At 40.2% G+C, this 20,336-nt stretch overlaps 1 protein-coding gene across 1 annotated transcript in view; it reads left to right on the top strand.

The window, feature by feature from the left end:
• Positions 1–20,336, top strand: part of TTN (titin) — a 276,115-nt gene that overhangs the window by 244,600 nt on the left and 11,179 nt on the right. Inside the window, exons 288-314 of the mRNA XM_078451133.2 lie at positions 95–391; positions 2,061–2,348; positions 2,460–2,759; positions 3,002–3,304; positions 3,402–3,707; positions 3,818–5,584; positions 5,902–6,195; positions 6,903–7,190; positions 7,304–7,603; positions 7,687–9,753; positions 9,850–10,152; positions 10,257–10,562; positions 10,667–10,957; positions 11,054–11,350; positions 11,478–11,783; positions 12,933–13,238; positions 13,324–13,605; positions 13,824–14,417; positions 14,538–14,825; positions 14,928–15,227; positions 15,709–16,011; positions 16,560–16,862; positions 16,966–17,550; positions 17,670–17,975; positions 18,090–18,389; positions 19,130–19,705; positions 19,834–20,139. Coding sequence (XP_078307259.2) covers positions 95–391; positions 2,061–2,348; positions 2,460–2,759; positions 3,002–3,304; positions 3,402–3,707; positions 3,818–5,584; positions 5,902–6,195; positions 6,903–7,190; positions 7,304–7,603; positions 7,687–9,753; positions 9,850–10,152; positions 10,257–10,562; positions 10,667–10,957; positions 11,054–11,350; positions 11,478–11,783; positions 12,933–13,238; positions 13,324–13,605; positions 13,824–14,417; positions 14,538–14,825; positions 14,928–15,227; positions 15,709–16,011; positions 16,560–16,862; positions 16,966–17,550; positions 17,670–17,975; positions 18,090–18,389; positions 19,130–19,705; positions 19,834–20,139 — 12,162 coding nt within the window. The remainder of the gene's footprint in view (positions 1–94; positions 392–2,060; positions 2,349–2,459; positions 2,760–3,001; positions 3,305–3,401; positions 3,708–3,817; positions 5,585–5,901; positions 6,196–6,902; positions 7,191–7,303; positions 7,604–7,686; positions 9,754–9,849; positions 10,153–10,256; positions 10,563–10,666; positions 10,958–11,053; positions 11,351–11,477; positions 11,784–12,932; positions 13,239–13,323; positions 13,606–13,823; positions 14,418–14,537; positions 14,826–14,927; positions 15,228–15,708; positions 16,012–16,559; positions 16,863–16,965; positions 17,551–17,669; positions 17,976–18,089; positions 18,390–19,129; positions 19,706–19,833; positions 20,140–20,336) is intronic.

Below are 20,336 nucleotides of genomic sequence, written 5' to 3' on the forward strand. Positions count from 1 at the left end.
CAATTCTGACTACTTAAAAATGAAAATCTTATTTCTGAAAAGCAAAATAATGTTGACATAAGTTCCACTGATTTGCTTTCTCTTACTTCCTCAGAACCCCCAAGAAATGTCCGTATCACTGATATTTCCAAAAACTCTGTCCACCTTTCATGGCAACAACCAGCTTTCGATGGAGGAAGCAAGATCACAGGCTATATTGTTGAGAGACGAGACCTTCCAGACGGCAGATGGACCAAGGCCAGCTTCACCAATGTTATCGAGACTCAATTCACTGTCTCCGGCTTGACTCAGAATTCCCAGTATGAATTCCGGGTCTTTGCTAGGAATGCCGTTGGTTCTGTCAGCAATCCATCTGAGGTTGTAGGCCCCATTACGTGCATCGATTCTTATGGTAAGCATTTTTAGAACTTTTAATCCCAATAGCATTTTAACCCAATATCTTTCCTTGCTTTTTCTGGTTCTAATCTATAGAATAACTTTGACTATGCACCTTAATTAGATATTTGAAGAAAGTATATGAACTAGCTGAGAATCTTAGGAAAGTTCCTTAATCTCTGCTGGTCTCTTGACCTAATTGTAAAATGTGAGATTTGGACTACAGGATATCTAAAGTCCTTTGCAACTTCAACCTTTTAGAATTCTTTGATTGTACTTATGAGTTGGCACTTTCCCTTTTTTCTATTTTAAAACATGAGAATTAATAATTAAAACCATGGTTGAGTGCTCAGATAATTTTCGTCTTACATAAATGAAAGACTAAACAGAGGCATTAATGATAGTATTAGCAGCAGCTAACATATACTGGGTGCTTTCATGAATTCTCTCCCCTAATTCTAACAGCCCTAACATTATCCCATTTTACAGAAGAGAAACTGAGGTTTAGAGTGCTTATATGTAACTTCCCCAACATCAAGCAGCTCATCAGTGTAGAGTGGGAATTCAAAGAGACAGACTCCAGAATTCTGTCTACATTGCTGTCATTACAAAATACACACACTTGACCATTATAGAAGATAAAGAACAGATTCAACTCAACAGTGGTTTCAAAATTAAAATTTCATGAGGGTTATGTACCCTATGATACTCTTTTTAAAAGTTCCGTGTGTTCAAGGAGTCTCTATGGTGTCTCGGCATAAGTATCCACTCCTGTCCTCATGCTGAGAACCTCAAGGCTGCTCTTTATGAATCAGGCTTTGTGAACACTGTTGTGAGACTGTGAAGCAAGTCAAATTTATTCTCAAATTTAGTTTCTCAAAAGTCCTAAGCTTCTAACCAGCCTGGCAGAAAATCTGTCCAGTGAAATACTCTGTGAGTAATGAATTCAGACTTCAAGAGTCAGACATGAACAATCCACACTTGGATATCAGTGAACTGGGAAGAGAAAATAACAAGAATAGGAGATAGAGGAAAAGAAAGGAGAATCTGAAATGAAAGAAAATGGATAATACAACTTCTTTAGGGATGTTCTCACTACCATATCCCATTTTATCCTTAGAATTAAATACCTGATAGACTTTAAAATACATTTCAAAGGCATTGAAGTCCTTGTGCAATTAGTGTGTCATTGGAGGGCAGAGCTTCCTTACAACCTTTCTTCCCCATCTGGGATAGAACTATGGCTTGTAAAGTTTTACTGTTTAAAATAATAGGTAAATATGGGGTGCCTGGGTGGCTCAGTTGGTTAAGCATCCGACTTCAGCTCAGGTCATGATCTCACAGTCTGTGAGTTCGAGCCTCACGTCGGGCTCTGTGCTGACAGCTTGGAGACTGGAGCCTGCTTCCGATTCTGTGTCTCCCTCTCTTTCTGCCCCTCCCCTGCTCATGCTCTGTCCACCTCAAAAATAAAACATTAAAACATTATTAAAACATTATTTAAAAATAAAACAAAAACATTAAAAACAAAAAATTTAAAATAATAGGTAAATAAAATTAGAACTACCATGTAAAAAAAAAAAAAGTACTATATTACTTAATAAAGACCAATGGCCTTACTTTGAAGTTGCAATTATTTTTTCCATCCTTGTGATCCTTTAAATATTTCTCATCTGTTTCTCTTGCAGGTGGACCTGTAATTGATTTGCCTCTAGAATATACAGAAGTTGTCAAATATAGAGCAGGTACAGCTGTGAAGCTCAGAGCTGGCATTTCTGGGAAACCTGAGCCTACAATTGAGTGGTACAAAGATGATAAAGAGTTACAAACCAATGCACTGGTGTGTGTTGAAAATACCACTGACCTTGCATCTATACTCATCAAAGATGCAAATCGCCTTAATAGTGGAATCTATGAATTAAAACTAAGGAATGCCATGGGCTCAGCCTCAGCCACCATCAGAGTGCAGATCCTTGGTAGGTGCTGATTATAGGACAACATCATATTTTATTATCTAAAACTTAGCAATTTTAAATGAGTAGTCTTCTAAAAAGTACTGACATATTGTTTCATTCTTTCATTAACAGACAAACCAGGACCTCCAGGTGGACCAATTGAATTCAAGACGGTCACTGCTGAAAAGATAACTCTTCTCTGGCGCCCGCCAGCAGATGATGGCGGCGCAAAAATCACTCACTACATCGTGGAAAAACGTGAGACAAGCCGTGTTGTGTGGTCTATGGTGTCCGAAAATTTGGAAGAGTGCATCATTACAACCACCAAAATTATCAAAGGAAATGAATACATCTTCCGGGTTCGAGCCGTGAACAAATATGGAATTGGCGATCCACTGGAATCTGATCCAGTGGTAGCAAAGAATGCATTTGGTGAGACATAATTTCATTAGGAAACTGAAATCAAATGCTTGAATATTTTACAAATAAACTATTCTGCTAGTTTGTGAATATGTTTTCTTAGAATGATTTTGATTTTCTTTTATCTCACATCTCCCCTCATTATCATCCTTTTCAAAAGGTGGAAAGTATAATAAGTAAAACTACTATTCTTGAAAATGAATTTATCAGTGGTGTTGATCCTTCAAACTCCTTTTCCTTTTCTTTTTAAATAGTTACTCCTGGACCTCCAGGCGTACCAGAGGTGACACAGATTACCAAGAATTCAATGACTGTTGTCTGGAGCAGGCCAATTGCTGATGGTGGTAGTGAAGTGAGTGGCTATTTCCTTGAGAAAAGAGACAAGAAAAGCCTAGGATGGTTTAAAGTCCTAAAGGAGACTATCCGTGACACCAGAGAGAAAGTGACAGGACTCACAGAAAACAATGACTACCAATACCGAGTTTGTGCTGTAAATGCTGCTGGTCAGGGTCCATTTTCTGAACCATCTGACTTCTACAAAGCTGCTGATCCTATTGGTAAGTGCTCATAAATGCTGCATCTTCGCTATGTCTCTTTGAGGTCACTAAATTGTACATGATTGTGTAATTGTGGTATTATGAATGGTCATTCCAGACCCTCCAGGCCCACCAGCTAAGATAAGAATTGCAGATTCAACCAAATCGTCCATCACTCTTGGCTGGAGTAAACCTGTCTATGATGGAGGCAGCGCTGTTACCGGATATGTTGTTGCGATGAGACAAGGAGAGGAAGAGGAATGGACTGTTGTCTCTACCAAGGGAGAGGTCAGAACTACAGAATATGTGGTATCTAACCTGAAACCTGGTGTCAACTACTACTTCCAGGTATCTGCTATAAACTGTGCTGGACAAGGGGAACCTATAGAAATGACTGAACCTGTTCAAGCTAAAGATATACTTGGTATGTACCTACTGGTATGGTTGTGTGTTTATTTTTATTAGAGTGCTGCTAAGAAATCATTCATTTTCTTGCTTTAAAATTCAAAACGTATGTCCATTTTGTTTCTACAGAGGAACCAGAGATCGACCTAGATGTGGCTCTCAGAACCTCTGTTATAGCTAAAGCCGGTGAAGATGTACACGTGTTGATTCCCTTTAAAGGCAGACCTCCACCTACTGTCACGTGGAGAAAAGATGAGAAGAATCTGGGCAGTGATGCCAGATACAACATTCAAAACACTGATTCATCTTCATTACTAATTATTCCTCAAGTCACTCGCAATGATACAGGAAAATATATTCTTACAATTGAAAATGGTGTTGGTCAACCAAAGTCTTCGACTGTGAGTGTTAAAGTGCTTGATACACCAGCTGCCTGCCAGAAACTACAGGTTAAACATGTTTCTCGAGGCACAGTCACTTTGTTCTGGGATCCTCCTCTCATTGATGGAGGATCTCCCATAATTAATTATATCATTGAAAAGAGAGATGCCACCAAGAGAACATGGTCTTCAGTGTCACACAAATGTTCTAGTACATCCTTTAAGATAACAGATTTGTCAGAGAAAACTCCATTCTTCTTCAGAGTTCTTGCAGAAAATGAAATTGGAATTGGGGAACCCTGTGACACTACAGAGCCGGTGAAAGCTGCTGAAGTACCAGCTCCTATACGGGATCTCTCAGTGAAAGACTCCACAAAGACATCTGTTACCCTGCACTGGACCAAGCCTGACTTTGATGGTGGTAGTGTCATCACAGAATATGTTGTGGAAAGAAAAGGTAAAGGTGAACAAATATGGTCACATGCTGGCATAAGTAAGACCTGTGAAATTGAAGTTGGCCAACTTAAGGAACAGTCAGTGCTGGAATTCAGAGTGTCTGCCAAAAATGAGAAAGGACTGAGTGATGCTGTCACTATTGGGCCAATTACAGTGAAAGAACTTATAATTACACCTGAAGTTGACCTGTCAGAAATCCCTGGGGCACAAGTCGCTGTGAGAATTGGGCATAATGTGCACCTGGAATTACCTTATAAAGGAAAACCCAAACCATCCATCAGTTGGCTGAAAGATGGTTTGCCATTGAAAGAAAGCGAGTATGTTCGTTACAGTAAAACCGAAAACAAAATTACTTTGAATATTAAGCATGTCAAGAAGGAGAATGGAGGGAAATACACCATTATTCTTGATAATGCAGTTTGTAGAAACTCATTTCCCATTACAATCATCACACTTGGCCCACCATCAAAGCCCAAAGGGCCCATTCGATTTGATGAAATCAAGGCTGACAGTGTCATCATGTCATGGGACGTGCCTGAAGATCACGGAGGAGGAGAAATCACTTGTTACAGCATTGAGAAGCGGGAAGCTTCACAAACTAATTGGAAGATGGTGTGTTCAAGTGTTGCCAGGACAACTTTCAAAGTTCCTAATCTAATCAAAGATGCTGAATACCAGTTTAGAGTTAGGGCAGAAAACAGATATGGAGTCAGCCAGCCACTTGTCTCAAACATTATTGTGGCAAAACACCAGTTCAGGATTCCTGGCCCCCCAGGAAAGCCAGTTATATACAATGTGACTTCTGATGGCATGTCACTAACTTGGGATGCTCCAGCTTACGATGGTGGTTCAGCAGTTACTGGATTCCATGTTGAAAAGAAAGAAAGAAACAGCATCCTCTGGCAAAGAGTTAATACAACACCTATATCTGGAAGAGAATATAGAGCTACTGGACTAATGGAAGGCCTAGATTACCAGTTCCGTGTATATGCTGAAAATTCTGCTGGCCTAAGCTCGCCCAGTGACCCAAGCAAATTTACGTTAGCTGTTTCCCCAGTAGGTAAGTAAGTGAATATTATTCAAGCATATTTAATTCAGCAAGTGAATATGTCACTAACAAATAAATCACACACTGCTTTTCTTCCACGTATCACCTTCCCACATATCTTCTGATCACTAGAGTGCTGGTCAAATAAAGCAAAAGAAATGATTTTAAGTCAGTCTAATAAAATAATTTAAAGTTCTTTTTAAAGACCCATGCTACAAAAAATTGAAATTAAAATGAGTTTGATGGATTTATTCACTTTACTTTTCTCCCATTGCTAATGAAGAATTGGTTACAGAAATGATGCATTTAATTTCCATATAATTTTTTAGACCCACCTGGCACTCCTGACTATATTGATGTTACCCGGGAAACCATCACACTTAAGTGGAACCCACCATTGCGTGATGGAGGCAGTAAGATTGTGGCCTACAGCATTGAGAAACGGCAAGGGAGCGATCGTTGGGTCAGATGCAACTTTACTGACGTCAGTGAATGTCAGTACACAGTCACAGGACTTAGTCCTGGGGATCGATATGAGTTCAGAATAATTGCAAGAAATGCTGTTGGAACCATAAGTCCGCCCTCACAGTCTTCTGGCATTATCATGACAAGAGATGAAAATGGTAAGCATTTACAACTGATTTCCAAATATGATTAAAAGCATTCACACTTTTTTAAAGATACTTGTGGCCCCTGGTCTGTAAAAGGGGGAGCAGGAATCTCATTTCATGCAGATTACCCAGGGTTGTTAAGTGGATGGATTAGATTTTCTACCTTTCAGATGAAGAGAAGGAAAAACAACATTGGCATCAATTCTTTTTACCATGACTATGGTTTTGCTTCATTCCCATATAAATAGCATGCAAGTGGGAATGAATTCTTAGTTTTGATTTCAGTCATTTATAGTAAAGAAAAACACTCTCGAGAATAACTGTCAAGCTTTACGAAGTTACTAAAATACAATATACACCCAGCAGTACAATCAGCATTTTGCTTGAGTGCAGCTGATGACCTCTTATAGGAACTTGTTTGACTATACAGCAGCATTAGGAAGTAAGCGATCTACAAATGTTTCTTCTCTTTTTATAAGTGGCAATGCAAATTAATAACATGACAGACATAAAAAGGAGATAACCTAATAGCATGCAGATGTTCAACCCCGTAATCTAAATTCTCAATTATCAATCCTACTTTCATAATAGCCCTTGGTAACACAGGATAAACATTACCTTCTATGCTTTAGGATGGTGCTAATGAAAAACACATTTATGTTTTTATTAAGCCAAACTAACACATATCATTTCTTTTCTTTTTTTTTTTTTTTTTGTAGTTCCACCAACCGTAGAGTTTGGCCCTGAGTACTTTGATGGCATCATTATTAAGTCTGGAGAGAGCCTTAGAATTAAAGCTTTGGTGCAGGGACGTCCAGTACCTCGAGTAACTTGGTTCAGAGATGGAGTAGAAATTGAAAAGAAGATGAATATGGAAATAACTGATGTCCTTGGATCCACCAGCCTTTTTGTTAGAGATGCTACCCGGGACCATCGTGGTGTATATAGTGTGGAAGCCAAAAACGCATCGGGCTCCACAAAAGCAGAAATTAAAGTTAAAGTACAAGGTACTTCTGAAATAGCTTCTTAATCTTGCCATTTACAAGTCTTGGGGTAGAGACATGCCTGGTTGCATTTTAATAGAGAGGGATAAATTAACTCTGGAAACTTTTTCTTATAGATACACCAGGAAAAGTAGTTGGGCCAATAAGATTCACCAATATTACTGGCGAGAAGATGACTCTGTGGTGGGATGCTCCTCTCAATGATGGCTGTGCTCCCATCACTCACTACATCATTGAAAAACGGGAAACCAGCAGACTTGCTTGGGCACTAATTGAAGATAATTGTCAAGCCCACAGCTATACTGCCACAAAACTAATAAGTGGCAATGAATACCAATTCCGTGTTTCTGCAGTCAACAAGTTTGGTGTTGGGAGGCCACTTGATTCTGACCCAGTGGTTGCTCAAATACAATACAGTAAGTGTCTGTTTTCACTAAGTGGTATAATGTCAAAAGATTAACTTCCAACCAAACATGTCTAATTTTTTTTCATTTCACAGCTATTCCTGATGCTCCTGGCACTCCAGAACCTAGTAATGTAACAGGCAATAGCATTACGCTGACATGGACAAGGCCAGAATCAGATGGTGGCAACGAAATTCAACATTATATCCTCGAAAGGAGAGAAAAGAAGAGCACACGATGGGTGAAAGTGATCAGCAAACGACCAATCTCTGAGACAAGATACAAAGTCACTGGCCTGATAGAGGGCAATGAGTATGAGTTCCATGTCATGGCTGAAAATGATGCAGGAATAGGACCTGCAAGCGGTATCTCAAGACTAATCAAATGTAGAGAGCCAGTCAGCCCACCAAGTGCTCCCACTGTGGTCAAAGTGACAGATACATCCAAGACAACTGTGAGCTTAGAATGGTCTAGGCCAGTGTTTGATGGAGGCATGGAAATAATTGGATATATTATTGAAATGTGCAAGGCTGACTTGGGAGACTGGCACAAGGTAAATGCAGAGGCATGTGTGAAAACAAGATATACAGTCACTGATCTACAGGCAGGTGAAGAATACAAATTCCGGGTTAGTGCTGTCAATGGTGCCGGAAAAGGAGACAGCAGTGAAGCGACCGGTGCAATTAAAGCAGTTGACCGGTTAACAGCTCCTGAGTTAGATATCGATGCGAACTTCAAGCAGACTCATGTCGTTAGAGCTGGGGCCAGTATTCGCCTCTTCATTGCCTACAAGGGTAGACCTACACCTACAGCTGTATGGAGCAAACCTGACTCTAACCTCAGCATTCGGGCTGATATCCATACAACAGACTCCTTCAGCACCCTCACCGTGGAAAACTGCAACAGAAATGATGCAGGGAAATACACCCTCACTGTAGAAAATAACAGTGGTAGCAAGTCAATCACATTCACTGTAAAGGTGCTAGACTCTCCAGGTCCACCTGGCCCAATCACTTTCAAGGATGTGAACCGCGGATCTGTTACACTGATGTGGGATGCTCCTATCCTTGATGGTGGTGCCCGAATCCATCATTATGTGGTAGAAAAACGAGAAGCAAGTCGTCGTAGCTGGCAGGTTATCAGCGAAAAATGCACTCGTCAGATCTTCAAGGTCAGTGACCTGGCAGAAGGTGTTCCATACTATTTCCGTGTTTCTGCAGAAAATGAGTATGGTGTAGGTGAACCCTATGAGATGCCAGAACCAATCATAGCCACAGAACAGCCTGCTCCACCTAAGAGACTTGATATCATTGACACAAGTAAATCCTCTGCAGTCTTAGCTTGGCTTAAACCTGACCATGATGGAGGCAGCCGGATCACTGGCTACCTCCTTGAAATGAGACAAAAGGGATCTGACTTCTGGGTTGAGGCTGGTCACACCAAACAGCTGACTTACACAGTGGAGCGCCTTGTTGAGAACACTGAATATGAATTCCGTGTGAAGGCCAAAAATGACGCTGGCTACAGTGAACCCAGAGAAGCCTTCTCTTCTGTCATCATCAAGGAGCCTCAAATTGAGCCCACTGCTGATCTCACTGGAATTACTAATCAGCTCATAACTTGCAAAGCAGGAAGCACATTTACCATTGATGTTCCAATCACTGGTCGTCCTGCTCCTAAAGTAACATGGAAGCTTGAAGAAATGAGACTTAAGGACACAGATCGAGTGAGTATCACAACAACAAAGGACAGAACCACCCTGTCTGTAAAGGACAGCATGAGAGGTGACTCTGGAAGATACTTCTTGACCCTGGAAAATACAGCTGGTGTTAAAACATTTACCATCACAGTCGTGGTCATTGGAAGGCCAGGTCCAGTAACTGGCCCCATTGAGGTCTCATCTGTCTCGGCTGAGTCATGTGTCCTATCATGGGCTGAACCTAAAGATGACGGAGGCACTGACATTACTAATTACATAGTTGAAAAGCGTGAATCAGGTACAACAGCTTGGCAGCTTGTCAATTCCAGTGTCAAGCGCACTCAGATTAAAGTCACTCATCTCACAAAATACATGGAATATTCTTTCCGTGTCAGTTCAGAGAACAGATTTGGTGTCAGCAAGCCTCTGGAATCAGCACCAATAGTTGCTGAGCATCCATTCGGTAAGAAAAATAAGAATATTTCGAAGTCCATTATTAAATATTTCCCTTGAATTTTATAAAACTGTATTCATATTTGATACCTTTATTTATATTTAGTCCCACCAAGTGCTCCTACAAGACCTGAAGTCTACTATGTGTCTGCCAATGCCATGTCTATTCGTTGGGAAGAACCCTACCATGATGGTGGCAGTAAAGTCATTGGCTACTGGGTTGAGAAGAAAGAACGTAACACCATTCTTTGGGTGAAAGAAAACAAAGTGCCATGCTTAGAGTGTAACTACAAAGTGACTGGTTTGGTAGAAGGACTAGAATATCAGTTCCGAACATATGCACTCAATGCTGCAGGTGTTAGCAAAGCCAGTGAGGCTTCAAGACCTATGATGGCTCAAAACCCAGTTGGTATGTATCAATATTTAATCGGTACATTCATTTATTATCATCATTATTACTGGTACTAAAATTCAGAATTGTATTTTTTAACTTCATTTTTGCATCCCTTCCAGATGCACCAGGAAGACCAGAGGTGACAGATGTTACAAGATCAACAGTGTCACTGATTTGGTCTGCCCCAGTATATGATGGAGGCAGCAAGGTCGTGGGCTACATCATTGAGCGTAAGCCAGTCAGTGAGGTTGGAGATGGTCGCTGGCTAAAGTGCAACTATACCATCGTATCTGACAATTTCTTCACTGTGACTGCTCTCAGTGAAGGAGACACTTATGAATTCCGTGTGTTGGCTAAGAATGCAGCAGGAGTAATTAGCAAAGGATCAGAATCTACAGGCCCTGTCACTTGCCGAGATGAATATGGTAAAAAAATTTTTTCAATGTTCGTGTTCTCCTTTTAAATTATCACAATTTATATGAAAATAAACTGTCCTATATTTATTCACATCTATTTTTGCCCATGACAGCTCCACCCAAAGCTGAACTGGATGCCAGATTACAGGGTGATCTGGTTACCATAAGAGCAGGCTCAGATCTTGTCCTTGATGCTGCAGTTGGTGGCAAACCTGAACCCAAAATTATCTGGACCAAAGGAGACAAGGAACTAGATCTCTGTGAGAAAGTCTCTCTGCAGTATACAGGCAAACGAGCAACTGCTGTGATCAAGTTCTGTGACAGAAGTGACAGTGGAAAATACACTTTAACAGTGAAGAATGCCAGTGGGACCAAGGCCGTGTCTGTCATGGTCAAAGTCCTTGGTAAGCATGTCAAATGTTCTTTTATTTTTTATAGCATTTTTAAGTGTGGGTAGAAAAAAAGATCTTAATCGTTGCTTGCCATTACACTTGTTTCAGATTCCCCTGGCCCATGTGGAAATCTCACTGTCAGCAGAGTAACAGAGGAAAAGTGCACTTTAGCCTGGAGCCTTCCTCAGGAAGATGGAGGAGCAGAAATAACTCACTACATCGTGGAAAGACGTGAGACCAGCAGGCTCAACTGGGTGATTGTTGAAGCCGAATGCCCAACACTATCCCATGTGGTTACCAGACTCATCAAGAACAATGAATACATATTCCGAGTGCGGGCAGTAAACAAATACGGCCCTGGTGTGCCTGTTGAATCAGGGCCAATCGTAGCCAGAAACTCATTCAGTGAGTATTAACACTTTTAAACAACTTGGTAGTTAAATATAATGGGATCGGGGGAGAGGAGGACAATCATATCAACAGTGATTTTGTATAATTCTGACCATCCTTATTTTCATAAAAATATAAACAGCTATTCCATCACAACCTGGCATACCTGAAGAAGTTGGGGCTGGCAAAGAGCATATCATCATTCAGTGGGCAAAACCTGAATCTGATGGTGGCAATGAGATCAGCAACTACCTAGTAGACAAACGTGAGAAAAAGAGCTTGCGCTGGACACGTGTCAACAAAGACTATGTGATATATGATACCAGGCTGAAGGTTACTGGCCTCATGGAAGGTTGTGATTACCAGTTCCGGGTGACCGCAGTGAATGCCGCTGGTAACAGTGAACCCAGTGAAGCTTCCAACTTTATCTCATGCAGAGAACCATCATGTGAGTTCTAAGAATCACGCATTAACCTAATGCCCATCAAAACCATGTTACAAATAATTTTCCAACATACCATTTCCAAGACCTTCTTGAATTTATGAATGATCTAGAAAAGCATATGCTTTTTAGAGAGATCTTAAGCATAGCCAAGTCAGAACATTTTAACTACTACTTCCATTGATAAGTTAGCAGTTACATTGTTGAAAATTATTGCAATATTTTCTAGTCTATGTAAAAAATAAATTATTTTACTACTAATACAAAAGAAATATATTTTATAAATATTCCTAAGAATGGAAAAAATGTGGTATAGTGATAACTACTAAAAAGAAAAAAAAGTCTCTTTTAAGAAGAGCATAAAGTTTAGTATTTTAATAAGTACCTAACAAAATTATTGTCACAAGACCTTCAAAAATGAGTGACAAATCCTTGAACAGAGTTTGAGCTCAATGACTAAAGAGTAAACCACTGTGGCTGAATAGGGGAAGTAGAAGAAACCAATTCCTGTACTCACTAGAAACATAGAGGTAACAAGTGATATTAACACCGTGAAAGCTGAGCAACTAAGGAAAAGTCCCTGAGAACAGGTATGTTAAGCAATGAGCTGAACTAGAAGAACCCAGAATAGCTAGCCAAAGTAGCAAGAAGAAAACCATCTAGCTTTCTAAGAAAGTGTAATTTTTTAAATTCAATAATGATGAGGATAATGATATAGCATACAGTGCTGCCCTATATTAGCAGAAGAGCTAAATTACACAGATTATCTTGGTGAGTGCTAACAAAGAACAATAATGCCTTACACTTCTGGGGATAGAAGAATCAGAAGAAAGATCAGTTAACCACATACTTGTGGGTTAAGATGCAAAGATTATAAGTTAACTTGTGTTTCTTACGGCCCGTAAGGATACATCTTTAATGAATCCCACTTTTTAAATTTTTAATCCTTTACTAAATAAAGGCCTTTGGAAATACTGAATTTAATAAATTATAGGGTTTTTTTCTTAAACCTTAATTACAACATTAAAAGACCTTTTGAAATACTGGTGGGGTTGGGGGAGAATAATGCACTTGTGAGTCTCGAAAACCAAAAATACAAACCTCAAAACTTCCTTATTTGTATCATGTCTGAATCCCCCTTTTTAAATTCCATAGATACCCCTGGACCACCTTCTGCTCCAAGAGTTGTGGATACCACCAAGTACAGCATTAGTTTGGCATGGACCAAGCCCATGTATGATGGTGGCACTGACATCACGGGATATGTTCTTGAAATGCAAGAGAAAGACACCGATCAGTGGTACCGAGTGCATACCAATGCCACAATAAGAAATACTGAATTCACCGTGCCAGATCTTAAAATGGGCCAGAAATACTCCTTCAGGGTTGCTGCTGTGAATGTGAAGGGTATGAGTGAATACAGCGAGTCAACTGCTGAAATTGAGCCTGTGGAGAGACTAGGTATTTGTAATATAAGCTTTTAGGTGAATTATTTTCTCATCATACCTGCTCATGAATTAATTAAATTTTGACATTTACTTTCCAGAAATACCAGACCTAGAACTCGCAGATGATTTAAAGAAGACCGTGACCATCAGAGCTGGGGCCTCATTGCGCCTGATGGTGTCTGTATCTGGAAGACCACCTCCTGTCATTACATGGAGCAAGAAGGGCATTGACCTTGTAAACCGGGCAATTATTGACACCACTGACAGCTACTCTTTACTTATCGTGGACAAAGTTAACCGGTATGATGCTGGAAAATACACCATTGAAGCTGAAAATCAATCTGGCAAGAAATCAGCAACAGTCCTTGTTAAAGTATATGGTAAGTATTTGTCTTAAAAATGACTATGCCAGGAGTAGATTTCTTACAAAAAAAAAAAAAATTACACTTTGTCCTATGATTGATCACCTTTCTAGAGAGAAACTATGTTCAATACATTTTCCCGTAAAAAAACAAAAAACAAAAACAAAAAACTATCAACCAATCAGCAAATAAGTATGAATCTTCCATTCTATTTTTTTTTTTTTTTTTTTTTTTAGATACTCCTGGTCCCTGTCCTTCAGTGAGAGTTAAGGAAGTATCAAGAGATTCTGTGACCATTACCTGGGAAATTCCCACAATTGATGGTGGAGCTCCTGTCAACAATTACATTATTGAGAAGCGTGAAGCTGCCATGAGAGCATTCAAAACAGTAACTACCAAATGCAGCAAGACACTTTATCGAATTTCCGGACTTGTAGAAGGAACCATGTACTATTTCAGAGTGCTGCCAGAAAATATTTATGGCATTGGGGAACCTTGTGAAACATCTGATGCAGTTCTGGTCTCAGAAGTACCTCTGGTGCCTACAAAGCTAGAAGTGGTCGATGTCACCAAATCAACCGTTACTCTTGCCTGGGAAAAACCACTCTACGATGGTGGTAGCCGACTCACTGGATATGTTCTTGAGGCCTGCAAAGCTGGCACTGAGAGATGGATGAAGGTTGTCACCTTAAAACCCACCGTCTTAGAGCACACTGTTATTTCCTTAAACGAAGGTGAACAGTACCTATTTAGAGTAAGGGCACAAAATGAGAAAGGTGTGTCAGAACCAAGAGAGATCGTAACAGCCGTAACTGTAAAAGACCTCAGAGGTATGTATCAAATTGCCAAAAAATATCAATAATAGTAGGTAAAATAAAAATTCTGAATTCATGATACTTCATCATTAGAAATAATGCTTAAGAATAAATGCCTACTTTCTTTCCTCACAGTATTGCCAACAATCGATCTTTCTACAATGCCTCAAAAGACCATCCATGTCCCAGCTGGCAGACCAGTAGAACTGGTGATACCAATCGCTGGTCGCCCACCTCCTGCTGCTTCCTGGTTCTTTGCTGGTTCTAAACTAAGAGAATCAGAGCGTGTCACGGTTGAAACTCATACTAAAGTAGCTAAATTAACCATCCGTGAAACCACTATCAGAGATACTGGAGAATATACACTTGAATTAAAGAATGTAACTGGAACTACTTCAGAGACCATTAAAGTTATCATTCTTGGTAAGGATGTGTGACAAAGACACACACAAGTTGTTGATGTTCAGTCACCCAATTTTGATGTGAAGTGAAAACTAACTTCCTGGATTTCTTTCTCTTTCATAGACAAGCCTGGTCCACCAACTGGGCCTATTAAGATTGATGAAATTGATGCTACTTCAATTACCATTTCCTGGCAACCACCTGAATTGGATGGTGGTGCTCCACTGAGTGGTTATGTGGTAGAACAACGTGATGCCCATCGTCCAGGATGGCTGCCAGTGTCTGAATCAGTGACTAGACCGACATTTAAGTTTACCAGACTCATTGAAGGCAATGAGTATGTGTTCCGTGTGGCTGCAACAAACCGCTTCGGGATTGGCTCTTACTTACAGTCTGAGGTCATAGAATGTCGCAGCAGCATCAGTAAGTCCTTGGACCCTTAAGTCTCCCATTCTCCCCACCTTATTCTGAATGTTAACAGAAAGGAATTTGTTTTTACTATGCCCTAAGCAAAAATAGATCACAGAATTAACCCCAGGGTCTTTCTAAGGTTTCTGAATTTTCTTGGAAGTTTTCAACATGGTTAGTTTTTTTTTTGGTTTTTTTTTTTTGGTTTTTTTGTTTTGTTTTGTTTTAATGAAAGAGAAGAGGAAGGCAAAAAGGAAGGAGGGAGGGAGGCAAGAGGGACTAGCTAGGTCACAGAAAAAAATACAGAATGTGTGCTTAATAAATGTTTATAAAATAGAAGAAAGTGAGGAACCTCAAAAGTACAAAAATGAAAACATTAGAAAAAGAGTCACAAGCCTTGTATACTACTTAAAAAGCTAAGACACACAGAAATGTAGGCGTCTTTATTTTAATTTATTCCCATTGCCATAATGTGTTTACCTCTGTCTTGCTGCAGGTATTCCTGGACCTCCAGAAACATTACAGATATTTGATGTCTCCCGTGATGGCATGACACTGACTTGGTATCCACCAGAAAATGATGGTGGCTCCCAAGTGACTGGATATATTATAGAGCGCAAAGAAGTGAGAGCAGATCGATGGGTCCGTGTAAATAAAGTACCAGTGACTATGACACGGTACCGTTCCACTGGCCTTATTGAAGGCTTAGAATATGAACACCGTGTCACAGCCATTAATGTGAGAGGGACCGGAAAACCAAGTCGTCCTTCCAAACCCATCGTTGCCATGGATCCAATTGGTAAATACATTTTGTATTAAGTCAATGTATCAAGGTATAATTTAATGTAGTAAAATTTACCCTTCTGAAATATGTAATTCTAAGTTTTGAAAAGGTCCTGTTATATAACCACCACCACAATAAAAATACAGAATACTTTCATCAGCCCAAAAAGTTCATTTGTCACCAATCCCCTCCCCGCTCCAGCCCCTAGCAACTTTTGGCAAGTAATTTTTTATTCTCCTCTTGAGTCTATTCCCTACTCTTTAAAAAAAAAGGGACTTAAAATATATGCCCTATATCAGTGTTAAATTTTTAGAACAATATCTCTGAAAGCACTTTAAAAGCTGATAATGAACGTAATATGGCAGTAATCATAAATAAAGCACATTTAAGACAAAGGAAAAAGCAAGAGTTTTGAGTATTTTTAACTGATAATAATGAATAAAATTTTAACAACAGTGTATTCTAATGCCAACAGTTCATGTTTACACAACTGAATGTTAGGTGGCACAGTCGATTTTCAGCTTTGCAGCAACTTTAACAATATGTTGTTGTCTTATTCCCAGCTCCTCCAGGAAAGCCACAAAACCCAAGAGTTACTGATACAACAAGGACATCAGTCTCCCTGGCCTGGAGTGTTCCAGAAGATGAAGGAGGATCTAAAGTCACAGGCTATTTGATTGAAATGCAAAAAGTAGATCAACACGAATGGACCAAATGTAACACCACTCCAACCAAGATTCGGGAGTATACTCTAACACACCTACCTCAGGGCGCTGAATACAGATTCCGGGTCCTAGCCTGTAACGCTGGTGGACCTGGGGAGCCTGCTGAGGTACCAGGAACAGTCAAAGTCACTGAAATGCTCGGTAAGACATACGATCATTTACTTTCTGCTATGATTGTCTTAAGATTTGTTTCTTATCATCCACCCCACAAAAATGCTAATTGTAACTGGATCTTTTTTCCCAGAATATCCTGATTATGAACTTGATGAAAGATACCAAGAAGGTATCTTTGTAAGACAAGGTGGAGTCATCAGACTTACCATACCAATCAAAGGAAAACCATTCCCAATATGTAAATGGACCAAGGAAGGCCAAGATATTAGTAAACGTGCCATGATTGCAACCTCTGAAACACACACTGAGCTTGTAATCAAAGAAGCAGACAGGGATGATTCTGGCACTTATGACCTGGTTCTGGAAAACAAGTGTGGCAAGAAGGCTGTTTACATCAAAGTCAGGGTGATAGGAAATCCCAACACTCCTGAAGGGCCACTTGAATATGACGACATACAAGCTCGCTCTGTAAGGGTCAGTTGGAGACCCCCTGCCGATGATGGCGGTGCCGACATCTTAGGCTATATTCTTGAGAGACGAGAAGTGTCTAAAGCCGCCTGGTATACCATTGATTCCAGAGTCCGAGGTACATCTCTGGTTGTAAAAGGCCTCAAAGAGAATGTGGAATACCATTTCCGTGTTTCAGCTGAAAACCAGTTTGGCATAAGCAAACCTTTGAAGTCTGAGGAACCAGTCATACCAAAAACACCACTGAGTAAGTACTCTTCCAACCACAACACTGTAAAAATTCTTTCAGTACTCTTTTGTTTTGTAAGCCATCAGCTTACAAGATATGGGGTTGTACTCTTAACACGTTTCCTACTTTATATCCAGATCCTCCAGAGCCTCCAAGCAATCCTCCAGAAGTACTTGATGTGACCAAGAGTTCTGTCAGCCTGTCCTGGTCCCGGCCCAAAGACGATGGTGGTTCTCGAGTCACAGGCTACTACATTGAACGCAAGGAGACATCAACTGACAAGTGGGTCAGACACAACAAGACTCAGATAACGACCACAATGTACACTGTCACTGGGCTTGTTCCTGATGCTGAATATCAGTTCCGCATCATTGCACAGAATGATGTTGGCCTAAGTGAGACCAGCCCTGCTTCTGAACCAGTTGTTTGCAAAGATCCATTTGGTAAGGAGAGAGTTTCTAAAGGGTTTCAAATCATAGAGGCAAGCCATCTTGGTCTTTCTCTTTTATTTCAGCAGTAAAGCTGATTCCCTTTTCAATTGTTTTAAAATATTTCAGATAAGCCAAGCCAACCTGGAGAACTTGAGATTCTTTCAATATCCAAAGACAGCGTCACTCTACAATGGGAGAAACCTGAATGTGATGGTGGCAAAGAAATCCTTGGATACTGGGTTGAATATAGGCAGTCTGGAGACAGTGCCTGGAAGAAGAGCAATAAGGACCGCATCAAGGACAGGCAATTCACAATAGGGGGTCTGCTAGAATCTACTGAATATGAATTCAGAGTTTTTGCTGAGAATGAGACTGGGCTTAGCAGACCTCGAAGAACTGCTATGTCTGTAAAGACTAAACTAACATGTAAGTTGGCATTAGTTCTCTGCTCATGACCTACAAACTAAGTAACATGTTAAGGCTAATTCTTTCCCTATATTAAGTAGATATCTAGAAAACTTTATTGGAGGCCAAGTGTTTGGGCAGAATCACTCACTTTGGCATATACACACACATGGAATAGCCAATACATTCTACAGGAAGTCATTCCAAGCACATAACTTCAGTAGATATTAGGTGCAGAACCTAAACAAGGGCCAAGATACTACAGATTTATAGACATAATTCATACTTCTCCAAGCCCCTATACATTGTTTTTTAGTGAGAGTGAGAGTGAGAACGAGAGTGGGACAGGGGCAGAGAGAGGGAGAGAGAGAATCCCAAGCCGGCTCCACGCTCAGCGTGGAGCCCAATGTGGGGCTCAATCCCACAACATTGGTATCATGACCTGAGTTGATATCAAGAGTCGGATGGTTAACTGACTGAGCCACCCAGGCATCCCACTCCTATACATTGTTGATGTCTCCCAATGTAAAGGGAAAAGTCACTCTACATAATAATGTAATGGTGTGCTCACTGAATCCCTGTTTTCCATAGGACCCCAGGAAAAGCACTATGAAATTTTTAAGAATTAGACTCATATATAAACCATGCTATCTAATAAAGTGTTAGTCAAAAGGATAAATTCATTCCTGATATACAAGGACAGAGGATTACAGATTTGGTAGTAATATTAATACATTAATATTATCTTTCATATCCTTCAGCTGGAGAGGCTCCAGGAGTGCGCAAAGAAATGAAGGATGTTACCACCACGTTGGGCGAAGCTGCTCAACTCTCATGCCAGATTGTTGGAAGGCCTCTTCCTGATATTAAATGGTACCGGTTTGGTAAGGAGCTGGTACAAAGCCGGAAGTACAAAATGTCTTCAGACGGACGCACACATACTTTAACAGTAATGACAGAGGAACAAGAAGATGAAGGTGTTTATACCTGCATAGCTACAAATGAGGTTGGAGAGGTAGAAACCAGTAGTAAGCTTCTCCTACAAGCAACACCGCAGTTCCATCCTGGTTACCCACTGAAAGAGAAGTATTATGGTGCTGTGGGTTCGACGCTTCGACTTCACGTTATGTACATTGGTCGTCCGGTACCTGCCATCACTTGGTTCTATGGCCAGAAACTTTTGCAAAACTCAGAAAACATTACTATTGAAAACACTGAGCACTATACTCATCTTGTCATGAAGAATGTCCAACGTAAGACTCATGCTGGGAAATATAAAGTTCAGCTCAGCAATGTTTTTGGAACAGTTGATGCCATCCTTGATGTAGAAATACAAGGTATTTCGTTTTAGTTTAGTTTTTTTTTTTTTTTTTAATTTTTGAAGAAAAAATAGATCTCAGGAGACACACTACAAAAAAAACCAAAAAACAAAACAAAACACTACAATTGTGTTTTCTCCCAACAGATAAACCCGACAAACCTACAGGACCAATTGTGATAGAAGCTCTATTGAAGAACTCTGCAGTGATCAGCTGGAAACCGCCTGCAGATGATGGAGGCTCCTGGATCACCAACTATGTGGTGGAGAAATGTGAGGCCAGGGAAGGGGCTGAATGGCAATTGGTGTCTTCAGCCATCTCAGTGACAACCTGTAGAATTGTAAACCTCACAGAAAACGCTGGCTATTACTTCCGAGTTTCGGCTCAGAACACTTATGGCATCAGTGACCCTCTAGAGGTTGCCTCAGTTGTGATCATTAAGAGTCCTTTTGGTGAGTACAACCTCTACAATCTTCATATGGCAAAATTCCATCTTTACGTAAAACTCTTGTTAATAGATATAACTTTTGAAAGAAAACAGTCAAGACTTAGGCAAAGTACAAGCACCTTTTATCCCATTTAAATTGAATTTTTGCACATCTTTAAGGGCAAAAACGAACCCCATCTTCTTCTTTAAAAAGGAACTTTG

This window comes from Panthera onca, chromosome C1 (genome assembly GCF_046562875.1).
Source record: "Panthera onca isolate mPanOnc1 chromosome C1, mPanOnc1 haplotype 2, whole genome shotgun sequence".
Classification (NCBI taxonomy): Eukaryota; Metazoa; Chordata; class Mammalia; order Carnivora; family Felidae; genus Panthera; species Panthera onca.